Consider the following 22229-nt stretch of genomic DNA (forward strand, 5'->3'; position numbering starts at 1 on the left):
AACTATTGGGGGAGCGGTGTTAATGGGGTGATATGTACGGTCATTAAGTTTCATATAATGGACCTACACAAAATAGTCCAAATTGGTGAAATGAAATGTAAAAAATTACTTGTTTCAAAAAATTCTAAAACAAAATACCTGAAAAGTGGTGCGTGCATATGTATTCACCCCCTTTGCTATGAAGCCCCTAAATAAGATCTGGTGCAACCAATTACCTTCAGAAGTCACATAATTAGTTAAATAAAGTCCACCTGTGTGCAATCTAAGTGTCACATGATCTGAGTATATATACACCTGTTCTGATAGGCCCCAGCGTCTGCAACACCACTAAGCAAGCGGCACCATGAAGACCAAGGAGCTCTCCAAACAGGTCAGGGACAAAGTTGTGGAGAAGTACAGATCAGGGTTGGGTTATAAAAAAAATATTCGAAACTTTGAACATCCCACGGAGCACCGTTAAATCCATTATTAAAAAATTGAAAGACTATGGCACCACAACAAACTTGCCAAGAGAGGGCCGCCCACCAAAACTCATGGACCAGGCAAGGAGGGCATTAATCAGAGAGGCAACAAAGAGACCAAAGATTACCCTGAAAGAGCTGCAAAGCTCCACAGCTGAGATTGGAGTATCTGTCCATAAGACCACTTTAGGCCGTACACTCCACAGAGCTGGGCTTTATGGAAGAGTGGCCAGAAAAAAGAAATTGCTTAAAGAAAAAAAATAAGCAAACACGTTTGGTGTTCGCCAAGACTCCCCAAAAAATATGGAAGACGGTACAGTCTTCCCTGTGGCTCAGTTGGTAGAGCATGGTGTTTGCAACGCCAGCATGGTTTGTGCAACGCCAGGGTTGTGGGTTTGATTCCCACGGGGGGCCAGTACAAAAAAGTAAAAAATGCATGAAATGAAATGTATGTATTCACTACTGTAAGTCGCTCTGGATAAGAGCGTCTGCTAAATGACTAAAATGTACTCTGGTCAGATGAGATTAAAATTTAGCTTTTTGGCCATCAAGGAAAATGCTGTGTCAGGCACAAACCCAACAACTCTCATTACCCCGAAAATACCATCCCCAGAGTGAAGCATGGTGGTGGAAGCATCATGCTGTGGATATGTATTTCATCGGCAGGGACTGGGAAACTGGTCAGAATTGAAGGAATGATGGCGCTAAATACAGGGGAATTCTTGAGGGAAACCTGTTTGTCTCCCAGAGATTTGAGACTGGGATGGAGGTTCACCTTCCAGCAGGACAATGACCCTAAGCATACTGCTAAAGCAACACTCGAGTGGTTTAAGGGGAAACATTTAAATGTCTTGGAATGGCCTAGTCAAAGCCCAGACCTCAATCCAATTGAGAATCTGTGGTATGACTTAATAAAGATTGTTGTACACCAGCGGAACCCATCCAACTTGAAGGAGCTGGAGCAGTTTTGCCTTGAAGAATGGGCAAAAATCCTAGTGGCTAGATGTGCCAAGCTTATAGAGACATACCCCAAGAGACTTGCAGTTGTAATTGCTGCAAAAGGTGGCTCTACATAGTATTGACTTTTGGGGGGGGGGGGGGGGGTGAATAGTTATGCATGCTCAAGTTTTCTTTCTTTTTTTACTTATTTCTTCTTTGTTTCACAATAAAAAAAGATTTTGCATCTTCGAAGTGGTAGGCATGTTGTGTAAATCAAATGATACAAACCCCCAAAAAATGCATTTTAATTCCAGGTTGTAAGGCAACAAAATAAGAAAAATGCCAAGGGGGGTGAATACTTTTGCAAGCCACTGTATACCTTAGCTTGGAGAGGGCCTCAATATCTTTTCCTCAGAACAAATAACACACTCTCACTCTCTAATATCTGCTATATGGTAATAAAGGAAAGGTATGACTAGTCAAGTGTTTGGCCAACTTCACACTTTACACACTCAAAATAATGAGCCTCAGTGAAAGAGATCACTAACAAACATTGGTCTTTCTAAACATTTATTATCTACATATAACCATTATATTATTAAGGAATGCAATCTCCTTTCCACCTTTTGATGACATATAAAGCTCTTGGCTTTGACTGTACGATTTGGTCTGAAGACAGCCTGAGACATTGAGGACAGTGTGTGAACCAGTTCAAGAAGCCAAGGGATTTACAGGCTATCTATTTGTATCCTTTTGAGGAGAGATTTGAGTGAGTTTGTGAACAACTTTCAATTACATCTATCTTTAGGTGGGTTCCATCTGTGTGGTAGGAGCTGCTTATCTAGTGGATTTACACATCTGCATTAATCTATGTGATCATAATTAGCATGAACTATATATCCCTGAATTAAGCATAGGCTCATGTCTAATAGCCTGCTCTAAACCATTGTTCAGACCATGGTATAGGCATACACTTCAGAGTACCAGTGAACCTCCTTGAAAGTCAAGGTGATATATTTCAGCCCTGAATTGTGACCACAAATAGTCACAATTCTAACTCTCTTTCTTTCAGCTTAAATTACCTCAAGGAATACTCTCCAACAATCTTTGGAGCCTTGACTTTTACATTGATTGGTGCGTTTACACAGAAAGGGTGCTATTTAAAACTGAGCCCCAACTAAATACAGCCTTGAAATTCCCATGGTGCCCTCCTTTTGTGATGGGTGCAGCAGCAGGCCTACTGTTTGTGTTCTTGAAGACGTGTGTCTTAGTTTCTCTGGGTCTGAGCACATCATATGATAAGCCTACCTATAATAGTTTTCAGGCAAAATGTCCACAATCGAAGTGCATCCAAGCCAAAGTACACAATTCATTTTTCTATGTGCTGTTAAACATGTTGTAACTTTCCTGTTTCTTTTATGTCAACTTAAAATAAGCAAAGGCAACACTGAAAGTCAAACAAATTAATTTATCATTGATACTTTTCTGGGCAACACTATTTTGGTCTTCTCTCTGTAAGAAAATATTGACCAATTCCCATGGAAACTATGTCCTTGTGCCTTGAGGGCTCAGCAACTCTAGAGTCCAGAGGCATGGGAACCATGATGGCCATGCCATACATCTCGGGCCAGGTGGTGGATGCCGGACGCTCCCATTTGCAGAGCAAATAGCCCGATTTAGTTTGGGGTGGTCTGCCGTCCGTGCTAGGAGCAAGGCTCAGATTAGAGGCTCTGAAAGCTGTCAGATCATCCGTTTGTGGATGCCTGCCACAGCATGTTCAAAGACACGCATAGAGAGCAGCGCTGATAAGCAGTCAATGGAAATGTGCCACATTATGTGATGCACAGCAAACTTTGTAGCCTCCATGTTTTGCAATAGTGGCATAGAGTTGATCAGGCTGTTGATTGTGGCCTGTGGAATGGTCCCACATCTCTTCAATGGCTGGATATTGGCGGGAACTGGAAGACACAATCTTACACGTCAATCCAGAGCATCCCAAACATGCTCAATGGGTGACATATCTGGTGAGTATGCAGGCCATGGAAGAACTGGGACATTTTCAGCTTCCAGGAATTGTGTGCAGATCTTTGCGACATGGGGCCGTGCATTATCATTATGAAACCTTGAGGTGATGGCGGCGGATGAATGGCACGACTGAATGGCATGAATGGCAGTCCGGGTGGCTGGTCTCAGACGATCACGCAGGTGAAGAATCCAGATGTGGAGGTCCTGGGCTGGCGTGGTTACACGTGGTCTGCGGTTGGAGGCAGTTTATGGTAGAGAAATGAACATTCAATTCTCTGGCAACAGCTCTGGTGGACATTCGTAAAGTCAGCATGCAATTTGCACGCTCCCTCAAAACTTGAGACATCTGTGGCATTGTGTTATGTCACAAAACTGCATGTTTTAGAGTGGCCTTTTATAGCCCCCAGCACAAGGTGCACCTGTGTAATGATCATGCTGTTTAATTTAAGATGACATATGGAATTGTTTTAAGATGGTCACACCAAGGATCATTTAGGTATTTGATTTTGAGTTTTAGGACTCCTTTATGTATGAAAGAGAAATATAAACAAATGATTTGGCCTTTACTACCACCAACAGAAACGCATTGAGTAACACATTCATAAATGGCAAAAAAGACAATAAAAAATAATTCATAAGGAATAAGGTTTTAAGGTGTCTGTCCTATATCTAGGAGATATAAGAAAGCTCAGGAAATATGTATATACAGTACCAGTCAAAAGTTTGGACACACCTACTCATTCAAGGGTTTTTCTTTATTTGTACTATTTTCTACATTGTAGAATAATAGTGAAGACATCAAAACTATGAAATAACACATTTGGAATCATGTAGTAACCAAAACATTTTTAAACAAATCAAAATATATTTTATATTTCAGATTCTTCAAAGTAGCCACCCTTTGCCTTGATGACAGCTTTGCACACTATTGACATTCTCTCAACCAGCTTCATGAGGTAGTCATTTGGAATGCATTTCAATGAACAGGTGTGCCTTGTTAAAAGTTGACTTGTGGAATGTCTTTCCTTCTCAATGCGTTTGAGCCAATCAGTTGTGTTGTGAGAAGGTAAGTGTGGTATACATAAGATAGCCCTATTTGGTAAAAGACCAAGTCCATATTATGGCAAGAACAGCTCAAATAAGCAAAGAGAAACAACAGTCCATCATTACTTTATGACATGAAGGTCAGTCAATGCGGAAAATGTCAAAAACGTTGAAAGTTTCTTCAAGTTCAGTAGCAAAAAAAAAACGAGAGCTATGATGAAACTGGCTCTAATGAGGACTGCCACAGGAAAGGAAGACCCAGAGTTACCTCTGCTGCAGAGGATAAGTTCCTTAGAGTTAACTGCACCTCAGATTGCGGGCCAAATAAATGCTTCACAGAGTTCAAGTAACAGACACATCTCAACAACAACTATTCAGAGGAGACTGCGTGAATCCGGCTTTCATGGTCGAATTGCTGCACAGAAACCACTATTAAAGGACACCAATAATAAGAAGAGACTTGCTTGGGCCAAGAAACACGCCAATGGACATTAGACTGGTGGAAATCTGTCCTTTGGTCCGATGAGTCCAAATTTGAGATTTTTGGTTACAACCGCCGTGTATTTGTGAGACGCAGAGTAGGTTAACGGATGATCTCTGCATGTGTAGTTCCCACTGTGAAGCATGGATGAGGAGGTGTGATGGTGTGGGGGTGCTTTGCTGGTGACACTGTCTGTGAGGCAGAGTTAACCAGCACGGCTAAAACAGCATTCTGCAGTGATACGCCATCCCATCTGGTTTGCGCTTAGTGGGACTATCATTTACTTTTCAACAGGACAATGACCCAACACACCTCCAGGCTGTGTAAAGGCTATTTGACCAAGAAGGACAGTAATGGAGTGCTGCATCAGATGACCTGGCCTCCACAATCCCACATATGCTCAGCATATGTGGGAACTCCTTCAAGACGGTTGGAAAAGCATTCCAGGTGAAGCTGATTGAGAGAACGCCAAGAGTGTGCAAAGCTGTCATCAAGGCAAAGGGTGGCTACTTTGAAGAATATAAAATATATTTTGATTTGTTTAACACTTTTTGCTTAATACATGATGCCATATGTGTTATTTCATAGATTTGATGTCTTCACTATTGTTCTACAATGTAGAAAATATTTGTAAAAACTTTTGACTGGTACTGTATATATTTTTTACACATATTTAACCCCATGTTTTGAGTAGGCACAAAACTACCTCCATACTTCCATTAATGTTTTAAACCGGTACCGGTTACCTTCAGATGAGTCCCGTGACACTTTGTAGCCCAAACGGTTCAGGCGCTAAAAACTGAAGTTGGCACATCGATGGTACTGCTAGCTTGCTAGCCCCGGCCTGCTAGCTGTCTGAATCGCCGTGTCTCCAGCCAGCCCAACCACTCACTGGACCCCTATTGATCACCCGGCGACGCATGCCTCTCCCTAATGTCAATATACCTTGTCCATTACTGTCCTGGTTAGTGATTATTGTCTCATTTCACTGTAGAGCCTCTAGCCCTGCTCAATATTCCTTAACATACCATTTAGTTCCACTTCCCACATATGCAGTGACATCACCCGGTTTAAACGTCTCTAAAGACAATATCTCTCTTATCATTACTCAATGCCTAGGTTTACCTCCAATGTAATCACATTCTACCATACCTCTGTCTGTACATTATACCTTGAATCTATTCTCTCACGCCCAGAAACCTGCTCCTTTTACTCTCTGCTCTGAATGCACTAAACAACCAGTCCTGATAGCCTTTATCCGTACCCTCATCCTACTCCTCCTTTGTTCCTCTGGTGATGTAGAGGTTAATCCAGGCCCTGCAGTGCCTAGCTCCACTCCTACTCTCCAGGTGCTCTCATTTGTTGACTTCTGTAACCATAAAAGCCTTGGTTTCATGCATGTTAACATTAGAAGCCTCCTCCCTAAGCTTATTTTATTTACTGCTTTAGCACACTCTGCCAACCCGGATGTCCTAGCCATGTCTGAATCCTGGCTTAGGAAGTCCACCAAAAACCCTGAAATTTCCATCCCTAACTATAACATTTTCCGACAAGATAGAACTGCCAAAGGGGGCGGTGTTGCAATCTACTGCAGAGATAGCCTGCAGAGTTCTGTCTTACTATCCAGGTCTGTACCCAAACAATTCGAACTTCTACTTTTAAATATCCATCTTTCCAGAAACAAGTCTCTCACTGTTGCCGCTTGCTATAGACCACCCTCTGCCTCCAGCTGTGCCCTGGACACCATATGTGAATTGATTGTCCCCCATCTATCTTCAGAGCTCGTGCTGCTAGGTGACCTAAACTGTGACATGCTTAACACCCCGGCCATCCTACAATCTAAGCTTGATGCCCTCAATCTCACACAAATTATCAATGAATCCACCAGGTACAACCCCAAATCCGTAAAGACGGGCACCCTCATAGATATCATCCTAACCAACTTGCATTCCAAATACACCTCTGCTGTTTTCAACCGAGATCTCAGCAATCACTGCCTCATTGCCTGCATCCGTAATGGGTCTGCGGTCAAACGACCACCCCTCATCACTGTCAAACGCTCCCTAAAACACTTCAGCGAGCAGGCCTTTGTGATCGACCTGGCCCGGGTATCCTGGAAGGATATTGACCTCATCCCGTCAGTAGAGGGTGCCTGGTTATTCTTTAAAAGTGCCTTCCTCACCATCTTAAATAAGCATGCCCATTAAAAAAAAATTGAACCAGGAACAGATATAGCCCTTGGTTCTCTCCAGACCTGACTGCCCTTGACCAGCACCAAAACATCCTGTGGCGTTCTGTATTAGCATCGAACAGATCCCGTGATATGCAGCTTTTCAGGGGAGTTAGGAACAAATATACACAGGCAGTTAGGAAAGCTAAGGCTAACTTTTTCAAGCAGAAATTTGCATCCTGTAGCACAAAGTTCTGGGACACTGTAAAGTCCATGGAGAATAAGAGCATCTCCTCCCAGCTGCCTACTGCACTGAGGCTAGGAAACACCGTTACCACCGATAAATCCACAATCATTGAGAATTTCAATAAGCATTTTTCTACGGCTGGCCATGCTTTTCACCTGGCTACCTCTACCCCGGTCAACAGCCCTGCGCTCCCCACAGCAACTCGCCCAAACCTCCCCCACTTCTCCTTCACCCAAATCCAGATAACTGATGTTCTGAAAGAGCTGCACAATCTGGACCCCTACAAATCAGCCGGGCTAGACAATCTGGACCCTCTCTTTCTAAAATTATCTGCCGAAAATTGTTGCAACCCCTATTACTAGACTGTTCAACCTCTCTTTCGTATTGTCTGAGATTCCCATAGATTGGAAAGTTGCCGCGGTCATCCCCCTCTTCAAAGGGGGTGACACTCTAGACCCAAACTGTTACAGACCTATATCTATTCTACCCTGCCTTTCTAAGGTCTTCGAAAGCCAAGTATCCTTCACTCATGCTGCCAAACATACCCTTGTAAAACTGACCATCCTACCGATCCTCGACTTCAGCGATGTCATTTACAAAATAGCCTTCAACACTCTACTCAACAAATTGGATGCAGTCTATCACAGTGCCATCCGTTTTGTCACCAAAGCCCCATATACTAGCCACCACTGCGACCTGTACGCTCTCGTTGGCTGGCCCTCGCTTCATACTCGTCGCCAAACCCACTGGCTCCAGGTCATCTACAAGTCTCTGCTAGGTAAATCCCCGCCTTATCTCAGCTCACTGGTCACCATAGCAGCACCCACCCGTAGCACGCGCTCCAGCAGGTATATCTCACTGGTCACCCCCAAAACCAATTCTTCCTTTGGCCGCCTCTCCTTCTAGTTCTCTGCTGCCAATGACTGGAACGAACTGTAAAAATCACTAAAGCTGGAGACTCTTACCTCCCTCACTAGCTTTAAGCACCAGCTGTCAGAGCAGCTCACAGATCACTGCACCTGTACATAGCTCATCTGTAAATAGCCCATCCAATCTACCTCATCCCCATACTGTATTTATTTATTTATCTTGCTCCTTTGCACCCCAGTATCTCTACTTGCACATTCATCTTCTGCACATTCTACCATTCCAGTGTTTAATTGCTATTTTGTAATTACTTCACCACCATGGCCTATTTATTGCCTTACCTCTCTTATCCTACCTCATTTGCACATGCTGTATATAGATTTTTTTCTACTGTATTATTGATTGTATGTTTGTTTATTCCATGTGTAACTCTGTGTTGTTGTATGTGTCGAACTGCTTTGCTTTATCTTGGCCAGGTCGCAGTTGCAAATGAGAACTTGTTCTCAACTGCCTACCTGGTTAAATAAGGTGACATAAAAAAATAAAAAACTTGAGACGAGTCCCCTGACACTTGTCGGTGTCGTAGAACAAAACTGAGATCACCATAGTGTTCGTGAGAGTCTCATATTTCCATAGAGTGGTCATACTAGTTTGTAGTATCCGTTCGGACGCTACAGACGTTTTTGTGAGAAGACCAATCTAGCTCTGCCACCTTTCACTGCAGACGTGGAAGTGCGACATCAGCGGATGCGGTAGATTGAGACGCATGCAATGCAAAACTGATATCTCTAGCTTAAACTGACTGATTTTTATGGGGATTTAGTTTAAATGTTACTTAGATTGATGCACCGATGCTACAACCGACTCTAGGGGGATATATTTAGGGCCCTAAATGTGTGGCTCAACCAGTTGTTGGGGGAAAATCGAGAAGCCATGGATACGCTTCCTCATCACTTTTTCTAACATGGAAACTTCCCTGCTATAAATGACATCATGTCTGCTGTCAATTCAGTCTCACACTTCTGCCACTGTTACTGGTGATTGCAGCTGGCATGGTGGAGGCTCCCTGTGCAAGGACTGAGGATTACTGGCTCCTGATTTAGATGTAGGCTTCCTATTCTGGCCTAGCCACACGTGCCGTAACTGGATCCAGCCGGCCCGAGCGTGTATCTCCCACTGGGCCTGGAGGATCCAGACTGAGATCCAGCCCCACAGTGTTCACTGTCCAGTAATCCAGGTGTGTTAGTCTGCTCCCTGTCTCTGCCCCCCTGATGAGAGCATAGTGCTGCCACCAATGGGGCTCACTGTGACCGGGGCAGGCCAGGCTGTTCTGAGAAGAGGCTCATCACGCCATGCACAGGAGGCACGCGATACCTGGCACCCCATCATCAGTACAAGGATGCTGTCTGCCAACTTGGCAAAAGGTGTGCGTTTTGCAGACAGCCCCATGCCCTAGTCCTGCTCAAAATCTGTTAGGAGATAAATCAAAGCTCAGAATATGCACTGAGTGTACAAAACATTAGAACACCCTTTTTCCCTCAGAACAGCCTCAATTCGTTGGGGCATGGACTCTACAAGGTGTCGAAAGCGTTCCACAGGGAAGATGGCCCATGTTAACTCCAATGCTTCCCACAGTTGTGTCAAGTTGACTGGATGTCCTTTGGGTGGTGGGCCATTCTTGACACACAGGAAACTGTTGCGTGTGAAAAACCCAGAAGCGTTGAAGTTCTTGACACACTCAAACTGGTGTGCTTGGCCGCTACAACCATACCCATTCAAAGGCACTTAAATCTTTTGTCTTGCCCATTCACTATTTGAATGACATACATACACAATGTCTCAATTGTCTCAAGGTTTAAAAATCCTTATTTAACCTGTCTCCTCCCCTTCATCTACACTGATTGAAGTGGATTTAACAGGTGAAATCAATAAGGAATCATAGCTTTCACCTAGACTCACCTGGTAAGTCTATGTCATGGAAAGAGAAGGTGTTCCTAATGTTTTGTCCACTCTGTATGTATGCTCATATCTAAGGATGATCCTGAAAATAATGTGTATGTCAATCATACAATGGAGTGCAGCAGGGGACTCCAGTGTTGATCCAGGAATAGCCAATATTCTATGAATTCTTGTGAAATCTTTGCTGACATTGGATGTTTCACTGTTCTGGTTTCTATGGTTTCATCTCACCTTGAACATATTTAGAGAGTGAGTCACCAACTGTCCAGCCACCAGCTTGATGAACGTCAACATCAAAGTGTTTTGGAATCCATAGCTGTCCGGTCAACATGATAAACCTATTTGACAGGTTGTTAACATCACGATGCCTCTGTCTGTCCTCGGCTGTGTCCTAAACCTTTGGTCTGTTATTGAAGGTCGGTCGTTATAAGGATCCTAATACTTTGCAGTGGGTACAGATACCTGACTGGTTCAACCGCTTATTTATAGAAGGAAAATGTGCATTGCCAGGTAATTTATAACATAGATCTTAAACTATACAGTGCATTTGGAAAGTATTCAGACCGGTTGACTTTTTCCACATTTTGTTACATTACAGCCTTATTCTAAAATTGATTGAATTGTTTTTTTTCTTCCTCTGACCAGAAATTTGGAACCACCAAGAGTCTTCCTAGAGCTGGCCTCTTCCTGGAGCTGGGGAGAAGGGCCTTGGTCAGGGGGGTGACCAAGAACCCGATGTTCACTCTGACAGAGCTCCAGAGTTCCTCTATGGAGATGGGAGAACCTTCCAGAAGTACAACCATCTCTGAAGCCACTCCTCAGTAAAAGGCACATAAGGCTGCATGACTGCTTGGTTTGCCAAGAGGCACCTAAAGACTCTCACACCATGAGAAACAAGATTTTCTGGCCTTATGAAACCAAGGTTGAACTCTTTGGCCTGAATATCGAGCATCACTTCTGGAGGAAACCTGGCACCATCCCTACGGTGAAGCATGGTGGTGGCAGCATCATGCTGTGGGGGTGTTTTTCAGTAGCAAGGACTGGGAGATTAGTAAGGATCGAGGGAGGGATGAACAGAGCAAAGTACAGAGAGATCCTTGATGAAAACCTGCTCCAGAGCACTCAGGACCTCAGACTTCGGTGAAGGTTCACCTTCCAACAGGACAGCGACTCTAAGCACACAGCCAAGACAACTCAGGAGTGGCGTCGGGACAAGTCTCTGAATGTTCTTGAGTGGCCCAGCCAGAGCCCGGAATTGAACCCGATTGAACATCTCTGGAGAGGCCTGAAAATAGTTGTGCAGCGACGCTGACAGAGCTTGAGAGGATCAGCAGAGATGAATGGGAGAAACTCCCTAAATACTGGTGTGTGAAGCTTGTCCCGTGTGGCTCAGTTGGTAGAGCATGGTGTTTGCAACGCCAGGGTTGTGGGTTCGATTCCCACGGGGGACCAGTACGGAGAAAAAATGTATGAAATGTATGCATTCACTACTGTAAGTCGCTCTGGATAAGAACGTCTGCTAAATGACTAAAATGTAAAATGTAAAATAACCAAGAAGACTTGAGGCTGTAATCGCTGCCAAAAGTGCTTCAACAAAGTACTGAGTAAAGGGTCTAAATACTTATGTAAATATCGTTTTTTATTATACATTTTTTTGGCAAAAATAAATAAATTGTCATTATGGGGTATTGTGCGTAGATTGATGAGGGACATTTTGTTTTATCCATTATAGAATAAGGAAGTAACGTAACAAAATGTGGAAAAAGTCAAGGGGTCTGAATACTTTCCGAATGCACTGTATACATAAAGGCTTTGCCAAAGTCATGACACAGCTGCAATTGGAAAACATGGACTGTTCTCTCTTTTCTCATGGACTGTTCTCTCTTTTCTCATGGACTGTTCTCTCTGCACCTGTCCGGCAGGCGGTACCGGAGCATCGGATCTCGGACCAAAAGGCTCAGAGACAGCTTCTTTCCCCAAGCCATAAGACTGTTCAATAGACAGCTACCACTGCACGACCTGCACGGACTCTATGCTCATCCATAGGTTTTTATTATGAATCCCCATTAGCTGCTGTTATCGTGTGTGTGTGTGCTTCTGTTTGTGTCTACCCATTAAGGCACACACACCTACAGGCACACACTAACACTCTTCTCTCACTCCACACACACACACACACACACACACACACACACACACACACACACACACACACACACACACACACACACACACACGCGCACCCACACTCACAAATGACACCACACACTTACACTCATCACCATGCACAGACCCACTCACCACATATGCTACTGCTATAGTGATTATAGTGATTACTAACTTGAAACATTACAGCGATTCACACACCAGGAAGCTTTTAACATGGAACTGCTTGGTGGTAATTGACAGTATGTAATACTGTATATGCCCTATAAGGCATGCAGGAGGTGGGCCTGTATCTATGTATAGCACACTGAATGGAGGGTGATTCAACCCCAACAGATCACGTGAGCACTCCTTTTGGCATGTATCCAAGTGTGATGCAAGAGGACAACAAACAAACAACTCCCACCAAACGAGGCCCTTCTCAGTCTTGGGTGGGTAGGGGCTTTGGGAAGGGGTAGCACCATAGTTCATGGAACCACCACCCTCTCACCACACTTCTTTATGAGGGACTGGTGAACTCTATAATCAGTGCATAAAGTCTCTTCCCCGAGCTGCGGTTATAAATTACTCTCACCTCAATTTGTCTAGACATGAGCTCTAAGACTTTTCCACCAGCTCCTCTGTGCAGAATGGCCAGCTGTGCTGGGTGGAGACAGTGCAGGGCTAAAAAAGGTTTATGTTCAGGGCCGGGGTCAGTTCTAATCCGAAGGTAAAGTCACCCATACAGTTCCAATCCCAACGTGGATAATCATAATGAGTTTAAAGGGACCCTCCAGTTAGGTCATGGATAGAGTTAATGGATGTATGTAACTTCATTTCTTTGTAACTGAATACACAAGCCTATTATACCCCTAATTACAATCAACTGTTCTAGAAGAAGGATGGTTTTGCAACAAGCTGTTATCTCCTCCCTCATTGTAATACAATTTGCCATGATGTGATATAACATAAGCCTTGACATTTTGACAGTAAGTGAGCCAGTGGATCCTTATAGTGGAATTGTACCTAATGACAAATACAGGACACACATAACAGGATATACATTATAGTAGAATGTACTGCTTCTCAAGCCAAGCCTTATAGTAAGATGAAGCCTATGTTGTGGATTCTAGTCAACCATAAAGGTTGCCCCTTAGGGCACAGTAAAGTCTACCCTGCGAGACCTTGGTAAGAGAAAACCAGTGGGATGGTAGCCATGCTATTTTCATTGGCTAGCATGGAGCAGCTCCTGTGAAATGTCCAAGTCCAAAGCCTTTGAAATCCAGATTGAACCAGCTCTGCCACTCTTAGAAGTTCCTGCCTGCCTGCTGAGAACAGCTGGCACTGGCACAATGTCCCGGCTGTCACGGTTCACATGCACAACTTCCAACTCACAAAATCATACGACATGAAAATGGAGTAACCACAGTACCAGCTTTACTACATTTCAAAACATTGCTTTGGGATTTGAGCTAATCAGATGTTCCAATATGATTGAAGGTCACACAGATTGAAAGATCACTGCACTGTAAAGGGCCTTCTTTTTTAAACCAAAACCATCTGATCTTTTAATGCCATCTAGAGAAATGGGTTACCTTTCGCAGCATAGATTTATGTCCCTATGACACAACTGTTGGCCAAGACTGCGCTCCTGCACTGAACTCCCTGAATGGCTGGATACTATTGGCCCAGTGGTTCCTGAACGTCCTGTATGGCAGGATACTATTGGTCCAATGGGTCCAGGCAAGTGAGTGTAGATCAGATGTCAACCATGTGATGGGGTTACTGTTTGTTCTAATAGCAGAGATGCTACGGTCAAAATATTGATCCTTCCAAAGTTTCAAGACCTGTCACAATAAGAATAGATACCGTAGTTGTTCAAGCAACCAAAAAGTATGTTATCCTTTCATGGCAAATAAAATAACTTTTGAAGACCTTGTTTGTCTGCTATTTTCTTAATGTCAAATAACGTGTCCTAAATTCTCGTACATTACCTCTGTTGAAATAGTTGAAGTATTCAGGTTTTTCTTGTTTTGAGGCGAGAGTTCTTGAACCCTTCCAAGGTAACAAAAACAAAATGTCAAACTAATTCTGAAAATCACATATAAGCCATTTGACTCGACATGTGACTCTCACACTGTTGACTACCATGACCATGTGTCAGTGCTGTCGCTTGTGAAATTCCAAAAAAGGCTGCCTGACCTGTACCCAGGGGCCATAAAAACACGTCTACACTGAACTGTAAACATTTCATTTCCCTCAACTGTTAATGACAGTTTGTTCCTCTGCTGATGTTGATCATGGACATTTTGATGTGATGTGGTATTAGACATGTTGGGAAAGCTCCATAAAGCTCCATAAATGTTTGTGCTATGGGGTTAGGGGTGGAGGCAGTGTCAGGGGTCATGTGACCGCATAGTGGGAGGAGCCTGGCCTGGCAGAGACCACTCCGTTCCAAGCTAAAGTCACTCGATATGAGGGATGACGGGCCCCAAAATAGCCCTCCAGAGTGTATATAGGGACCCTCTCCCACCTGCTCCATCAGACCACCAGCCTGTACAAAGCCAGAGGATACTGTAGTGACATACAAAAGGACTGGAGAAACAAGACAAGAGGCACGAGGGAGATATCCAGAGAAACAGAAGGAAATAAATAAATAAAAAGAGGAAGTTTGGCCAGTGAGAATTGACTTTGGGAAAGTTTTGGTACTCTGCAGAGAGAGTAGCCGTGCTACTCTGGTTGGAAACTCAAGGATCAGAAGGAAGTGAGAAAAGTCAAGGACGATAAGCGTGAAAAGGACAAAGGAATTTGTTTCCCCTGACTGGATTGCAAAGTTTTCTTGGATTTCTCCCACCCCTCCTCCTGGGCTGAGCGCATAGGGGGAGGAAGAACCGTGTTGACCGCAGGGATGAAGTATAGCTACCAGCTACCAGTGTCATCGTACACCACGCGATATAGTCAGTACACACCAATGACGTACACACCAACACACTACACCCCCACCAATTACACACCTACGCACTACACCCCCAGCAATTACACACCTACACACTACACCCCCACCAAATACACACCCACTTCATATACCCCAACAAGGTACAGCTCAACTCACTACACCCCCACAAGCTACACCCCATCACTTTACACACCTACACACAAAACCAGTTCCAGTTACACCCCTTCGTACAGCAAAGGAACACGCTACAGTGCTGCTACACGTCGCACAGCACACATACCTGCACAGCAGACTCCTGCACCTCTACCACTCAAGCCAGTCCGGGCTGTGCACTTCTCCAATGATATTATCTTCCAGGACCTTGTCCGACATGGTGAGATGGAGCAGATTGGACGCTTTATGAGAGCGAAGAAAGTACGTCTGCATACCCTCTTCCCATCTGGTGAGTGAATCTACAAATACATAAAGACAGAGGAAGTGTTGAGAGATTGACAGGAATTACCACAGCAGGCAATGGCACCTACAGCTGTCTGCATGAAAATATAGTCACTAACTACAACAGCATATTTTTCGGAGTGATATTGTGTTGACAAATAGAAAACTACTGAGAAGTTAAAGGGTCTCAAATATTTATTTCTATTCTAAACCAGTAAAAGAATAAAGGCTCGAAATAATTGTTTGACAAATGCATAGTGAAAGTTCTGAAAAGTTCTGAAGTTAAAAGCAGGGGTTGAAATGACAGAAAAGCAGTGTAAGGGTATGTACAGTGCAGCTGAGCCCTCTTCTGACTGTGCCCATGTATGGTGCTCTGTGTACAGGTATGGCAGCACTCCATGAGGCCGTACTCACAGGGAACCTGGATTGCGTGAAGCTGCTGGTGAGATATGGAGCTGATGTCCACCAGAGAGATGAGGATGGCTGGACGCCGCTGCACATGGCCTGCAGTGATGGCTTCCCCGAAATCGCCAGGTTGGTGTACAAATGAAACACAAACTCACAAAACGTCCACAGAAATATTTCCCTACAGTACGGAGACCACAAAACATAACATTCAATTGATCTATCATGCAACATTGCTGCCTCTTTGAGAAATAACTCTTCTGACAAAAGGCAGGTAGTGATTTGCTAACCATACTGACCTCGGTGACCTGATTGAACCAGACATGCAGCATTTCATAGCCAGTGTGAATATAGACAATGACGATGCCTTGTGTGAATGTGACTTGTGCTGAACAACACTGTATTTTGTCCCTCCTTAGCTACCTGCTCTCTCTTGGTGCCAGTGCATTTGCAGAGAACGAGAACGGGGAGAAGCCAGCGGACCTCATTGACCCAGATTGTAAGGAGCTGGTCAATCTATTTGAGGCAGGCTGTGTGTAACTCACTGGCCACCTACAGTACAGGACCTGAAGGAGCTTGATGTGGACAGATGGATAGTGTACCCTGGTCCTGAGACTAGCTTCTTGGAATGGAAAAGCCCAGCCAGAGAGAAGGAGAAAGACTGGGACAAGGGACCAGGCCACTTTTCCTGCTACAGAGCACTTGTAGCCTATTCTTTGCTAAATGCATAATTGTGACTGACAATGCTTTTTGGAGAGGTTTTGTATATCAAGTTGGACAATGCTTTGTAAAGGTTATAATTTTTTGTATCTTTTTCATTCTTCGCTTAAAAGAAGTTGGCTACTTTTTGTTTGGTGCTTTTCCACAAAAACATGCAAACCAGTCTTGTCACTTTAGTTGTCACAAACAGCATCTCAGGCTGTTCATAGCACCAGCAGCTTTCAGTTTCCCAGATCATGTAACACCACATACCAAAAAATACAGTGTGACACACCACAGTAAACAGTTGTTATTTAATCTGTGTAATGAATCAATAGGGTATGTCTTCATTCTGATTACCCCATGAGATCATCCAGCCCAATTCTGTGGTCAATCTTATAAAAATCTGACTGTCCATTGCTTGAATTTTCCACAAAACTACGCAGCATTGAGGAGAGTTCCTGCATATGGGCAGAGACTATTTTCAACTCACTGCTTCCAAAATACAGATAAAGTACAGACTGTATTTGACATTGTTCTCTGCATTTAGCCTGTATGTTTATGGCTTTGGAAAGGTTGTGTGTATCCTCTCTGCTGAGCAGAGAGAGGGCGTCAATAACAATTCACATCAAAAATTACATTTCATTTGGTAGGCCAGAGATCATTGGAAAATAGCTGCTATACCATACATACGCTGGTGCTGCTGTATTGGCATTTTTCCTATTATGCTTGGCAGTTGTTCTTTTCTGAAATAGTTAACAGTGTTGCTGAAAGTGTAAGTGGTATTCTGCCCATTTCAAATAACCTAATGAATTTCACCAATGAAAAACTTATTTTTTTACAAAATATTTTCACACATAAAGGTGCTTTTTATAAATTATGATGAAATGAATTGGTGGGGACGCAACTCTTTTCTATATCACTGATTGACCCATGATGGAAAAATCTATGTAGCCTATTATAGGTTATGATAAGGATCACCTAGAGGAAAAGGGTAACGAGCTGCTAATTCACATCATTTCATTAAAATAACATTTTTACGTTTTTTAAACAGTAATTTCATATCAACTTGAGGTTTATGTTTAGGCTTAGTGTGGCGTTCACATGCTGTCAGAGATCATTTGAAGTGTGGAGTTCTGACTTGGAAGTTTCACTTGAACGACCCTCAAGTCATACAGTGAATCCCAAACCAGGCCCTCGCTCCTACCAACTAACTCATTTGTAGGGCCCTCAATTTTACGTGTTACTGATAAAATTCCGAGGGTGACTGCAAAAGTGGCGAGGGGACCAAATAAACCCATCGACTTCGGGACACACTCGTGACTTGAATGATGCAATTACACAGGTATATAATAATACAAGCATACAATTTTAATGACAAAATTCCATCATGTTTCTTCCAATGAGAAAACATTTATTTCGCTTAGGGTCAAAGTAGTCGGATGGGGTGGTGGGTTTTTGGGGATAGTGTATAGGTGCAGGTTTAGATGGTGGTGCAATTTAAGATTTTCCCATTCACTTTTCCCTTTTTTGTTTGTGACCAAAATGTGCAATCTGCACTCCGACCTGCGAAAGGCAGCAATACACAACACAGCGTCTACTCTGCTGGAAAACCACATGAAGAAGAAGAAGTTTTGAACACGGTAGCACACCTTTGTCGGAGGACTTGGTGAGCAAGAGGATGGATGGCGAGAAGAAGCGAGGCAGAAAGAAGGGTGCGAGGTGCAAACCTGAACTGACGGTGAAATACAAGCTGAGTACTTTCTCCTTTGGGTCAAGTACAGGAGAGAAAAATGCATGTTACGCACCTGAAGATCCTGAGCAGTCGACGGATGATGAACTTGAAATTGATCCTGACAAAAGTGAGGAGAAAGAACCTGCGTCGTCAGGTGAAGTGAAGACTTCCAAGCCTCACCCCAATGATCAGGAAAATGCATGAGATGACTCTGGCCCAGTGGGAGTACGATTCATGGAGAAAGTGGATCCATGCCTTTTGGCCAATCCGTTTGTGGTATCAAACTGGGTGAAGGAGTGGGGTTCTGTCAATTCGGTCAAAGTACCAGAGATGGACTGGTATTGATTTTTTTGTGTGTCTGCTGCTCAGACAAAAGCAATGTCCTGCTTTGATCTCCGGAGCAGACCGCCGCTGACAGGAGTGATAACTGAGGTGGGGTTGAGTGGATGAACTGAAGTTGGGGATCCCCGATGTTTGTGACATACGTTGTTTAGTGCTGCGCAGACTAGAGTGTTTGCCGGATAAAGTCATGCTAGGGTATATACATTTTCTGGTTGAGAGCGTTTGTTCCGAACCCACTATGGTGTTTCAGGTGCCAAGTTTATGGTCATGTTGCAGCAGTATGTAGGAGGGAGATTCCTAAATGTGAGAAGTGTGCATGTGGGTGTGGGCTGGGGGAGTGTTTCAATTGTGGGGGTGGCCATGTTGCTGGGAATCAGAAATGTCCTGTGCAAGTGAGACAGATTGAAGTTTCCAGGGTGAGAGCAGTGCAGAAAGTGTCATATGCTGAGACAGTAAGGAAAGTAGAGGTTGATGGGCAAAGTGTGAGGGAGCCTGAGAGGATCCTATTTATTTATTACCACAAACCGATGCTGGCACTAAGAACGCACTCAACGAGCTATATAGGACCATAAGCCAACAAGAAATAGCTCATCCAGAGGCACCGCTCCTACTGGCCGTGATTTTAATGCGGGAAAACTGAAATCTGTTTTACTTAATTTCTACCAGCATGTCACCTGTGCAACTAGAGGGCAAAATAATTGACATCACCTGAAATGGAATATGTTATTGGATTCATGGCATTGTGGAGTTTTACCACATCAGTAAACGGCTTCATTAATAAGTGCATCGACGACGGCGTCCCCACAGTAACTGTACGTACATATCCCAACCAGAAGCCATGGATTACAGACAACATCCGCACTGAGCTAAAGGCCAGAGCTGGCACTTTCAAGGAGTGGCACACTAACCCGTACGCTCTCCGACAAACCATCAAACAGGCAAAGTGTCAATAAAGGACTAAGATCGAATCCTACTACAGCAGCTCTGATGCTCGGCAGATGTGGCAGGGCTTGCAAACGATCACGGATTACAAAGGGAAACCCAGCTGTGAGCTGTCCATTGACACGAGCCTATCCGACGAGCATCATGTTGTGGGGGTGCTTTGCTGCAGGAGGGCCTGGTGCACCTCACAAAATAGATGGCATCATGAGGGAGGAAAATTATGTGGATATATATTGAAGCAACATCTCAAGACATCCGTCAGGAAGTTAAAGCTTGGTCGCAAATGGGCCTTCCAAATGGACAATGACCCTAAGCATACTTCCAAAGTTGTGGCAAAATGGCTTAAGGACAACAAAGTCAAGGTATTGGAGTGGCCATCACAAAGCCCTGACCTCAATCCTATAGAACATTTGTGGGCAGAACTGAAAAAGCGTGCATGAGCAAGGAGGCCTACAAACCTGACTCAGTTACACCAGCTCTGTCAGGAGGAATAGGCCAAAATTCGGCCAACTTATTGTGGAAAGCTTGTGGAAGGCTACCTGAAACGTTTGTTTCAGGTATCCAAATACTAATTGATGTATGTTAACTTCTGGGAATGTGATGAAAGAAATAAAAGCTGAAATAAATCCTTATCTCTACTATTATTCTGACATTTCACATTCTTAAAATAAAGTGGTGATCTTAACTGACCCAAGACAGGGAATGTTTACTAGGATTAAATGTCAAGAATTGTGAAAAAGTGAGTTTAAATGTATTTGGCTAACACGGAACCCAAACCGGCTGTGCGTGTGCCCGGCGCATCGTGCATACATTTATTTTGTCCAACTACACCAAACGTGATCACGACACGCAGGTTAAAATATCAAAACAAACTCTGAACCAATGACATTAATTTGGGGACAGGTCAAAAAGCATTAAACATGTATGGCAATTTAGCTAGTTAGCCTATACTTGCTAGCTAATTTGTCCTATGGGAGAGGCAGGACTTGCAGCGCGATCTGCGTCAGAAATAGGAATGACTTCAATTTTAGCCCTTGGCAACGCAGATGCTCGTTGGTGCGCGCAAGCAGTGTGGGTGCAATAATTGAATAACATGGATTTCTACATTTATTTTGCAACGCTCGCGAGGTGTCAGGTCTGGTCAGCATGTAAGGTGTATGTAAACATCCGACTTCAACTGTAGCTACCTCATACCTTTACACATCTACTAGGTACTGGTACTCCCTTTCAGTGTTGCTAACTCCTCAGTAAGGAAAGTAGCTATTAGCTGTCCTAAAAGTCTCTAGAAGTCGCTAAATGACATCGCGTAATTTGCATGATTGGCCGTGTGCATGTAATTGTGATGGATGCTGTAGGAGAGAGGAATAACGTCTTGGGAGAGTCAAAAAGTGAGTAAAAAACACCCTAAATATGTTTAGAACTAGAAATGAACTTTCTTCTCTCGATTCTTGTTTTTTTTAATGTCACAATTCCAACCCTCCTTCTTTATCCGGGCTTGGGACTGGCAAAAGTGACACTCTGGCGGAGTTACTTATTTATTTATTTTTTTACATTTACATCCCGCCCTGAATGTAAGCCTTGACGGGATCAGTCAGCGGCGGCTTCCCGCATGCACTATTCATTTGAAGTCTGGACGCAGAGGGGTGAAGATCTCCTGGTCTGACTGCAGCTGGGAGGGACTGCTGCGCGAGGACTGGGCCGCCTGTGAGTGCTTTGGGACGGGGTGGGGCCCACGGCAGCACCCGCTGCTCGTTGAGAAGAGTAAGAACGATACGTGCTTTCACGTCAGAGTCTCCAAAAAATGTGTCGCTAGAGGGGTCTGAATACTCGCTAAATATAGCGACAACGTCGCTAAGTTGGCAACACTGCTTAGAGCCCCACAGTGGTGTCATAATACCCATAAAACCTAGCGGTCAAACAGGGAAATGGTGTGGGGCTCTATATATATTTTTTAATTTTTTAATTTTTTTAAGTTTGCACAAATCTTTATTTAACTTGCTGTAAATAACAGTAACATGCAAAACATAAACATAACATAACATAACAGCCAGAGGGAATCCAAAGAAATTAGAGAAAAAAAAAAAAACTATTATATCAAATCAAATACAGACATATATCGAATACATTTTTTTGACATATTGTTTTGTATACGTTTTAAAGATTCTACGTACTGTTCCAAATCAGATAAAAAAATTAAGAAAAGGGGCTTTTTCTTCATAAATTTTGATTTATGGATAAAAGATTTTCCTAATAAAATAAAGAGATTTATGACATACTCACGTTCAATTGTGGAATCAGTGTAGTAAAATAATATGTCAAACTTAGTAATATCAATGGTTGTATGCAATTTGCGGCTAAGATATAGTTTTACATCAGT

At 43.5% G+C, this 22229-nt stretch overlaps 1 protein-coding gene and 1 long non-coding RNA gene across 2 annotated transcripts in view; one reads left to right on the plus strand and one right to left on the minus strand.

Annotated features, from left to right (window-relative positions):
- LOC123741694 (uncharacterized) overlaps positions 1–16275 on the minus strand; it is a 34588-nt gene extending 18313 nt beyond the window's left edge. Inside the window, exons 1-2 of the long non-coding RNA XR_006769212.2 lie at positions 16144–16275; positions 15575–15746 (exon numbers count right to left, since the gene is read on the minus strand). This is a non-coding gene — a long non-coding RNA (uncharacterized LOC123741694). The remainder of the gene's footprint in view (positions 1–15574; positions 15747–16143) is intronic.
- LOC106601424 (uncharacterized) lies at positions 14863–16977 on the plus strand. Its single transcript, XM_014193634.3, has 3 exons — positions 14863–15736; positions 16113–16263; positions 16554–16977. The coding sequence occupies exons 1-3, from the start codon at positions 15247–15249 to the stop codon at positions 16672–16674; spliced, it is 762 nt and encodes a 253-aa protein (XP_014049109.1). The 5' UTR covers positions 14863–15246; the 3' UTR covers positions 16675–16977.
- Positions 16978–22229: the final 5252 nt, after the last annotated feature.

The sequence above is a fragment of the Salmo salar genome, chromosome 03, assembly GCF_965601325.2.
Source record: "Salmo salar chromosome 03, fSalSal1, whole genome shotgun sequence".
Lineage (NCBI taxonomy): Eukaryota > Metazoa > Chordata > Actinopteri > Salmoniformes > Salmonidae > Salmo > Salmo salar.

Excerpts from the sequence above, each read along its gene's own strand:
- LOC106601424 (XM_014193634.3), top strand. The coding sequence starts at position 15,247 with ATGAAGTATAGCTACCAGCTACCAGTGTCATCGTACACCACGCGATAT. Across the intron at positions 15,737-16,112 it reads GCATACCCTCTTCCCATCTG|GTATGGCAGCACTCCATGAG; the intron begins GTGAGTGAATCT and ends CTCTGTGTACAG. Across the intron at positions 16,264-16,553 it reads GGCTTCCCCGAAATCGCCAG|CTACCTGCTCTCTCTTGGTG; the intron begins GTTGGTGTACAA and ends GTCCCTCCTTAG.